The sequence below is a fragment of the Sinocyclocheilus anshuiensis genome, unplaced genomic scaffold, assembly GCF_001515605.1.
Source record: "Sinocyclocheilus anshuiensis isolate Anshui unplaced genomic scaffold, SAMN03320099.WGS_v1.1 scaffold472, whole genome shotgun sequence".
Taxonomy (NCBI): domain Eukaryota; kingdom Metazoa; phylum Chordata; class Actinopteri; order Cypriniformes; family Cyprinidae; genus Sinocyclocheilus; species Sinocyclocheilus anshuiensis.
The window spans coordinates 486914-496574 of NW_015557102.1; the positions used below are offsets into that span (position 1 = coordinate 486914).

Genomic DNA, 9661 nt, shown 5'->3' on the forward strand with positions numbered 1-9661 from the left:
AAAAGCAATAGTGATTTTGCAAGAGACTCGGTACTCATATGTCTCTATTGGATTTTTTTTAGACTGTTTGCAAATGCTTCTTTAATAATGTAACCTAGGTGAATTGAACACCTCAGCTGTAAATATCTCTTATAATATTTAAGCTCAGTTGTGATTTTTCTTTTTCTTTTTTCACTTTTAACATAAATTACCACAGACAGCATTTCACAAAAATTTCTCAAAAGGCAAACTTTAAGGCAAAATTATTTGAATTAAAGGTACTGATTTTGGTTAACAGATTGATTGGAGCTGGCTGGCATCAAACCCGAGGGATAAACTGTAGGTCAATAGGTTTGGAGGGAATGAGCAGGGTTCTGGTTTTGGGATGTATCGACGGGGCTCCCTTCTCTGTTCTGACCTCATAATGTTGCATCAGCTGTGGGGTAAAAGGGCAAAGTGTTAAATTAATGAAAGCACGAGAGAGATAACAATAGTGAGGTAACTGAAGTTTAAACATCAGCTTCAAATTAGATCAACAAGTTTGGATGCACGTGACGATTTAAAGGTTTCTTTAAAGTTAAAGAAAACTAGTTTTAGAGACATCTAAATTGTGCATATATGGAATTTCTTTAACAAATCTAAACTGTCATATTTTTTAATGAATGGGCTGATCAGATAGTGAAGGAAAACTAAACTAAATATAAGATTTGATTAGTGTAACTTTCTTCATCACTACATAATGTCATTTGTGATATTTCTCAGACTTTTCCATCTGGCGTGTCCATACTTTGTAGACTAGCAACGAACAATGAAAGCTAAAGCAATAGGCCCGGGTATTGAAGTTGAATACAATTTACAAGCTTTTGGTTTGATTTTGAGCCGATTTGATATAGATGCATTTGTAATTTTATCAGGTACAGTACATGTAAATTTTTCTTAAAAGAACACTTAAAAGAAAATATAAACTAATGCTGTAAATTATACAGGGTAACCCCGTCAGTTGCTACTATAAAATTAATGGTTAAAATGAACAACATGTTCCAAATTCAATTGCAGTTTTTTAGATATAATAATCAACACTCAAACTTAGTTGTATACAAACATTTAAACTGTACATAAGGCAGTTTTTATATGAACCTTTTAACTATGTGTTTCTACTCCAATTCATTTTTAAAACATGAACATTTAAATGGAGGATGTTCTAAAATGTTTTGATGACAGATTTATTCAATCGTACCATAAATAAGACAGTGATTATGTAATATAGTGCAAATATTCAGCAAAATGCTCCTCTCTAGTCTTTTTTTAGCTAACTCAGGCTTTCCTGAGGTAAATGTCACATTACATAACATTGTTTACAAGCTGTTTTATTGACCGCTGTTGAAACACTGATTGAGCGATTACATGAGACATGATACTTTTCAGTGAGTTGTACTGTACTTTCAACAAGCCTTCTGATGTTCATTTATGTTTATTTCATGCTATAACTAGTACTAAAGAGGACTGATGTGCACTTGCCATATGAACTGAGGCTCACCATATTAAAGTGTGTCAGAATTTTGTTATACAATTGACAGAATTTGAAAGCTTAGACTTTTGGAAGTATATTTATCAGACTTTGGATGTATATTTTGGAATCTAGGGATAATGATTGATTGAAAACAGCTAATCAATATTGTCAACCTGGTTTTGTTCTTGGTTTAACAGAATATTTTGACTATTGGGTGTGAAACTGAACTTGCAGATAGTGTGAAAGTGTCATACTTACTCTACTTAGGGCAAAGTACATCTCCAGCTCTGCGACCCTCTTCCCCACGCAGGCCCGAACACCAACCCCAAACGGGACAGAACTGTAGGGGTGATGCTGAGAGCGAGACGGGTTGTCTCTCAACCAGCGGTCTGGAACAAAGCGCTCCGGTTCTGGGAAATTACTCTCGTCGTGACTAACAGCGTAGTGACAGAGATGGAACTGTGTCTGTGAAGAGAGAAAGAGAGAGAAAACGCATGAAGGCTGGAGTTAGGCCAGGTTTAATTACTGTATTACATGTTTCAATAGAACTATTTGAGCTGTGCACGTGTCTGTGTGGTTACCTTCTTAGGGAACCAATAATTATCCACAATTACTTCCGAATCCACAGTCAGGCGTCCATTACCAGGGACAACAGGATAAATCCTATGATTAAAAAGCAGCATATTGTGAGAAAATACATTTGAATCTATCTAAGGTGCTGTCAAAGGTACCAAAGTACTACATTTTGAAATGAGTTCACTGCAAATTCATTGTTTCTCCAAAAGAAATCTGCATGTTTAAATCACTGTAAAGGACATTATTGATGAAGTGAGTTGTTTGTTTAAATAAGTACAGAGCAAAGGTTATTTTTGTCACAGTATAAAATGAGTGAGGTTTGGCCACTCCTGCATAATGTGGGAAACAAATGACCACTTTCACCCCTTTCAAGATAGAATAGCACTGTTTTCCTTGCACTTAGTGTTTGGGGGTGGACTAGGATGGATTTCCCTCACCTGAGAGTTTCTTTGATGACAGCCTTCATGTAGGGCATCCTTGTCAGGTGTTCTGCGGTCGGCAGCTCTTTATTCGGACACACAGATGCGATCTCATTATAGAGGCGGTTCTGTACTGCTGCATCTCGTGCGAGGTGGTACAAGGTCCATGATAATGTGTTGGACGTCTTTCAAGGACAAAGAAAATAGGCTTATCAAATAATGCATTTACAGATCTCAGCTGATGTCATCATACAGACACCTGATTGGCAAAGTGAAATATGCCCAGAAGATGAGGGGGCGGGGCTCTCTCAAATCAGCAGCTATACGTTGCAGAAACAGGTTAAGACATCAGCAAGGAATGCACATAAATGTAGGACATAATTTAGCCAAACGCGCTGGAAATCTGATAAACAGTGGCCTTGACGGACCCTGAGAGACCTTGACAGACATTTACACAGAGATTAGGAACATAGTACATAATATGTTAAAGGTTATTTATCAGTTAGGGATAGATAAGACCGTCGACAAGTTCTGTCCGTGAAACAATAGTGGGACACGTTTAAAGTTAATGTGGTGGATTACATCTGTGGTTATCCCCTGTGTGAACTCACCTTGACCACAATTGATTAAAAGTAATTACAAGGACGGGTCAGAAAGTGAAGATTGTCTTTGCGGATACCACTTGTTACAATACAATTTCTAATGCAATACAACTGCATTGAATTTTGATAAGTTGACTCCAGTGGCCAAAAGCGACCAAATAATGAATACATATGTACACAAGAAGGCAGATGCTTTTGGCCATCAGAATTTTAGTAGAAAGAAATTTTGGTCATGATAATTCTGTTTTTAAGAAGGTGCATCCAGTTAAAGTAGTTCAGCTTTTTTGAAAACCTGTGAACAAGATCATATCCTATGGTGTCAAACCCTACTCTAGAGGGACTCCTTCAAGCAGAGTTTAGAGTCTTCAGAATCTCTAGATTAGAACATGTGTATGTTGAGGCTAAACATGAGGTCAGAATTACCTCGTAATTCTGACCTGGGTCTGATGGACCCTAGTCATACAGGACTTACTAGTTAGTCAGAAAAACCACCAACTAGTACATTTTGAAAATATGCCGTTTTATGCATCCCTACCCTTGTGAAAATGAAGTGTGCTTAACTGCATTGAAAATGCACTTGTAGTGACTTCAAATCTTAAAAGTATACATTTTAAAAAAATAAACTGTACTTGCAGATTTTAACGGTGACAAGACTATGTTTCATAGCACTTGCACTTTGTAATAATGTCAAATTAAGTTTTACTTTAAAGTACATTTTAAACCATTACATTTTCATAATCTTTTGTGTTTCGTGCTTTGAAAAACTAAACTTTTGTGATGACATGTAAAGTACTTGATTATAATCTTAACTGTAGGGTTTAATTTGGTATTACATTTCAAGTTGATATATTTTACATTTGCAACTTTATCATTGCAAATGCATAATTACCAATATATTTCAATACAGGACATACAAGTTTCAATAGAAATTTTAGTTTAGTATAATTGCATGTCAGAACTTTTGGCAATACACTAACTATATTTCAAAGACAACAGAATTATAAAAGTGCATATAAATATGTACTCAAGTCTAACTTAAGTGGTTCAAAAAGAACAAATTGCATTTAATATATATTTGAACTATAATACATTTTCACTTAATTGTAGTAAACATGCAATTAGCTGTCTAATTACATTCAGTTGGCACAAGTTTATTATTTTAAAGTATCTTATTTCTGTAATAATTACTCTTTTTAAAAGTATGTTATAGTGTACTTCTTTTTCACAAGGAAAGTATCAGTTTGGGATGCAACAATATTAACTTTCTGGTATCATTAATAAATAGTTAAAAAAAAAAAATTTCAAAATTGTGCCTGTGTGTTTCTCTCATGTTCCTTCCTTTCTCAGGAACTTACCTTCTCTCTTGTTTTCTGCAGGTACATTTAGAAAACACCCAGTTGCCACAACAACTGAACCAGTGGTGCAGGATATTGTTTTTTTGGAATATGATTCATTTCGGACTAACAGCAAATCACATTGCTTAATCTGCTTCCTCTTCAACTGCTTCCAGATGAAAATAAACACACGTTCTCACCGTATCCACACCTCCCAGCAGAAGTTCAGTCAGGCTGATGTACATCTCTCCTAAGCTGAGTTTATTGCTGGACAGCAAGTAGGTGAGATACATGCCCTCCACCTCCTCTCCACGCTCAACCTGATCATGTATCTCCTTCACCTTCTTATCAATCAGACGCCGGGCTGAACAAAGGTACAACAGACAAAGAGAGAAAGGACAATCAGTTATGCTTCTGTCTCACAACCACCGATGCACAACCATTTAAAAGTCTGGGTTAAGATTTTTTTTAAAGAAATTAATCAAGGATGCAAATTGATCAAAAGTGACAGTAAAGATATTTATAAAATGAAAAATGTATATATTGGAATTTTTTATATGTGACCCTGGACCACAAAACCAGTCTTAAAGGGTTAGTTCACCCAAAAATGAAAATTAGCCCATAAATTACTCACCCTCAAGTCATCCTAGGTGTATATGACTTTCTTCTTTCAGACGTATATATACAGTATATAACCAATATGCTAATGATATATTGTGCATCCCTAATGCAGACATTAAACTTTAGCATACCTACGCCATACAAGTCATCCCATGCCTGGACAAACCGTTTCCAGAACGGGAAGATGTGACGGGTCCAGCGTGGGAAAAAAAGAACCATCTCTGACAGCGCCAACATGTCATTGACGGCAGATATGAACCGCAGGGTGTCTGTGGGAATTTCCTCCTGTAAACAGCCAAACCGAGTTTCGAACAGGATCGAGGAGATTCCTGAACAGCAGGAAAGAAAAACCACAGTCAAAATAAAAATTCTAGACTTCACAAGAGTATAGTGCTGTTTGTTCAAACATTACTGCGACGAGCTCCAGGATATTGTTACCATTCTCTATCTGTACATACCCTCAAAGCCAAATTTGTAGAGCTCAGAGGCGAGGTCCTTGACGGTGACCTGGTCTGGACTGCGCAGACGCAGGAGTTCCACACGCTGTAGGAGATCAGACACAACCTCGTGAATTATGGGAGCATATGCTGCTACTTCCTTCAGTTTAAGCATCTTAGGGTTCAGAGCACTGCGGATGCGATACCACTCAGGGCCTGTACTGAAAAACGCAGAAAAAATGTCTAAATTGGTGATTTTATCAAATATTGGCATTAAAGAAATACATTATCATCTAAAAGCTTGGGGTGGGTACGATTTTTTTTTAAAGTTTTTAAATTAAGTATCTTACCCTCACCAAGGCTGTATTTATTTGACCAACAATACAGTTAAAACAGGTATACTGTAAAATATTATTACAATTTAAAATAACTATTTTCTATTTTAATGTATTTAAAAATGTGCTTTTATGGCAAAGTTGAATTTTATCAGCCATTGGGTTTTTTGTGTTTAAGAAACATTTCTTATTGTTATCAATACTGAAAACAGTTTTGCTACTTCATTTTTTATTTTTTATTTTTTTTGTGGAAACCATGATACATTCTTACATATTCTTATTAGTATTCTTTGCTCAAAAGAAAGAGCATTTATTTTAAATTAAAAAAAAAAACTTCTGTAACATTATTAAAGTCTTTACTGTCACGTTTGATCAATTTAAGAGTCCTTGCTGACTAAAAAAAATCTATTTCTATTTCTATTTTTTTTTCTTCTTTTTAAAAAAGTCACCAGGCATTTTTATGGTAGTGTAGTCCACTCCAAAAATGAAACTTTTGTCAATTTATTTGAAGAGTTCAGATGCAAAAGCCTTCGAGTGCCATCTGAAATTTTCTTCTAAAGAGAACCAATTCATTGCCATTAAAGTGAAATTACTGAACCTACACATAGGAGCCTGAAAAAAATGCTCATTTTAGAAGAAAATTTCAGATGGGACTTAGTGGCTTTTGCATCTGAACTTGTTATTTATTATAAATGTCATCCCAAACCCATATGACCTTCTTTCATTCATTGAATACCAAAGGTTGAAGTTTTGAAGGAAATTCTGGCCAAACATTTCAATAGTGTATCAGTAAGAATATTAAGTAAAGGACTGGGGCTGTCAAATTCCAAAATGACAAACAATCAATCAAACCAAAATTCGGTTAATCTTGAGGTCCACCATTCATGGGAATCATGACAGAAATAGTTTTGAGTCATATCTTTTTAATGAATCACTTGATACAATTCACAATAGTGCTCTGGATGATTTGTATAGAATAGAATTGATCTGGTTATTGAGTTCAACCAAAGTCCCTTTCAAGGAAAGTCTGTTCACTCGACCAAGTCCTATTTAAATGAATGGGGGAATCCTGAAATCTCAAAAAATGCTTGCTGAAGTCGCAATTAAATTACATATTTCAAATCAGCAACAAAATACGAAATGAACGGCCCAATGTATGTTGTTTCTTATGCTAAAATAGCATTAAAAAAAGCTTATTTTTCAGGCTAGACCAGCCAATGCGCATGCGCAGTTATATCGCGCTTATGACTATGCATGCGCATTGGCCGGTCTAGCCTCAGGTTTCTATGGGAACCGGAGCTTCTAATGCCGAGTTCACACTGCACGATTTTCAAAGTCATCGGATCACCATTGTTTTCACACTGCATGATTATCTGGGGTAGCATTCAGTTGCTGCTGTTTTCACATTGCACGATGGATCGGCGACAGGAGGTTACACACAGCATGACTTTACAATAGGAAGAATCGCCGACAACTCTTGTCTGGTCCGCAAACTACTTTCACAACCAAACGCACGCGAGAAGTGATAAGGAAATAGTTATCTTCATTGTCCATTGTCACATTCATTACTCATTACAACATACCTTAATATTTCATAATGATTGTAAATGTAATCATTTTTATTAATAATAATATTTTTAATAAAATTTAATACGTTTTAAACTTTTATACCTCATGCACTTATTTTTAATATGTGGTGCACCCTACTGTTGTTACATGTACGTATTTCATAGTACTGAATTTTTATTGAATTTTTAGATTATAATTTGAAACGCATTGACTTGACTGATTTATATAGGTTCTTGCTCACAATAAAAACTAGTGGTATTTCATGTATTAAAAGTACAGATAAAGACAGTAAATTAAAAATATATTGAGTAAATATTGTGGTCTATCTTGCTCTCTCATTGGCTGTTACGTCATCGCCGATGTTTTTTTTCAGTCAGAACTCATTTCACACAGCAAGATTTTGAATTGCCGACAGGTCCAGATATTTAGCATGCCAAATATTTAATGGGCGTCGGCGACGCATTGGCGATTCTCTCAGATCGCGTCTTTGATAATTCACACGGTGTGATTGTCACTCGCGTGAACAAGCACCGATTTGCCTCCGATTTCGCAAAACCTGTCGGCGAGTGACAATCGGGGCTAAAATCGTGCAGTGTGAACTCTGCATAACGGCCGCTGCTGTGACGCAATGACTTTACCAATCAGCGATTGGCTCTTTCATTTAGAAGGTGGGACTATTTCGCCATATTGCGCGTTGCATTTTCTCCCATTCTGCGTCCGAAAGCCTAGGCAGCTGACTTGCTGCCTCGCTGCCTTATGAGGCAATGACTTTGCAGGCAACGATTTTGCACGCAGGCACCTCATGAAACTTATTTCGGACAGGCTTCTGAGGCAGCGTAACGGTTTAATGATCTACAACAAAATAGAACGAGTTTTTGTGATAACTAAACAAATATTTAATTATTATAATACTGATTTCTCACTAGAAATAACATCAAAAGTGCAAAAAGTTAGTCAGAAATATACATTTACCCACAACCTGACCACCAAACGCAACTTTCAGATGCCATCTTTAATTTTTTATCCCAACCATCACGGTATGGAACTCACAGGATTGTGGGATATCAAAGGCAGCGAAGGATACATCTATGCTGCCTTCAAAATTCGATCAGAAGAAGGTACCTCCGGAGACAGGAAGTGAAGCAGAATTTGTATTTGGACATGCCTTGATGCCTTCATGCCTTGAAATGCTGCCTCTGAAGGCAGCATTTTAGAGCTTTCGGATGCCGTGAACCTTCTTTGTATTTCTATAGTCTTTGGTTCAACTAAAGATTATCATGGAATAATCTTACATTTAGTGCTGTTTGGCACACAGAGCTATTGTATTGCTTGGACGATGTGGTGTAAAGAGTCATAAAGGCTGATTTTAATCATACTTTTATGGTGCTTTTGCGTCCTTGAGAAGATTGAGAGCTCCAGAAAAAATAAAGTCAAACAGGTTTGGCACAGCAGACTTATGTGTGAAGGAGAGAGGTGCTTACTCTACATTAATTCCGTATGCCTGTCCTCTCATGTCTCTGTATTCTTTCCAGTGAGGCAGATCAGTCCGCACTGGGTAACGGCCCTCCTGTTGGATCACCTGTGCAATCAGTTCAGCCGTCGCCACATTTACCATATCAAACGGCCCAAAGCGTGACCGCCAGATCGGACCATACAGGCGCTTATGCTCCACCTGCAATAGGCGTGGGGGAAAAATCATTGTCTGTTTATTGCCAATTATTTATCATACACAATAGGCCATTTAGCTACTTACGTACATCACAGATAATAAATCGACTCTCCTTCCTGGAGTAACCTAAAGTTCAATAGGAGTTGTGTCATTTTGTAAAATGTTTAAATACCATCTACCATTTTTGTCTAATGCAGTTGTAGGGACTTAACTGTAATTTAAGTCGTTAATTCTATAAGGGAATTAATCATTAATTTTATTTCTAGCTCAGGTTTTGAAAGGACTCGAATCTGAAAATTCTGAATCAACCTGATTAAAACTGAATTAAAATCTGATAGTTTACACTTTAAAACAAAGGTCGTCCAGCGAGCCGGTGATCTTAGTATATTTTAACAACTTGAATCTTTGTATTTCCCTGGCCACGGTCAATACAATTATGATAAGTAAGCTACAAGCTAGGTAGCAAGGGATCTTTGGCAAAAAGGTTTTAACCTTAAAATTATATGACACCAAACAATGATTCTTTATAAATGAAACATTAATTTTATTGGCTATTCTAGATTACATCAAAACTAAGCTAAAACACACATACACACAAACATACAGTTTC

The 9661-nt window shown here is 36.4% G+C and overlaps 1 protein-coding gene across 1 annotated transcript in view; it reads right to left on the reverse strand.

The window, feature by feature from the left end:
* LOC107677609 (cytochrome P450 27C1-like) overlaps positions 1-9661 on the reverse strand; it is a 21567-nt gene continuing 11906 nt past the window's right edge. The window contains exons 2-9 of the mRNA XM_016472564.1: positions 8864-9054; positions 5500-5699; positions 5173-5370; positions 4621-4784; positions 2503-2669; positions 2071-2152; positions 1748-1954; positions 1-415 (exon numbers count right to left, since the gene is read on the reverse strand). Coding sequence (XP_016328050.1) covers positions 299-415; positions 1748-1954; positions 2071-2152; positions 2503-2669; positions 4621-4784; positions 5173-5370; positions 5500-5699; positions 8864-9054 — 1326 coding nt within the window. The 3' untranslated portion in view covers positions 1-298. The remainder of the gene's footprint in view (positions 416-1747; positions 1955-2070; positions 2153-2502; positions 2670-4620; positions 4785-5172; positions 5371-5499; positions 5700-8863; positions 9055-9661) is intronic.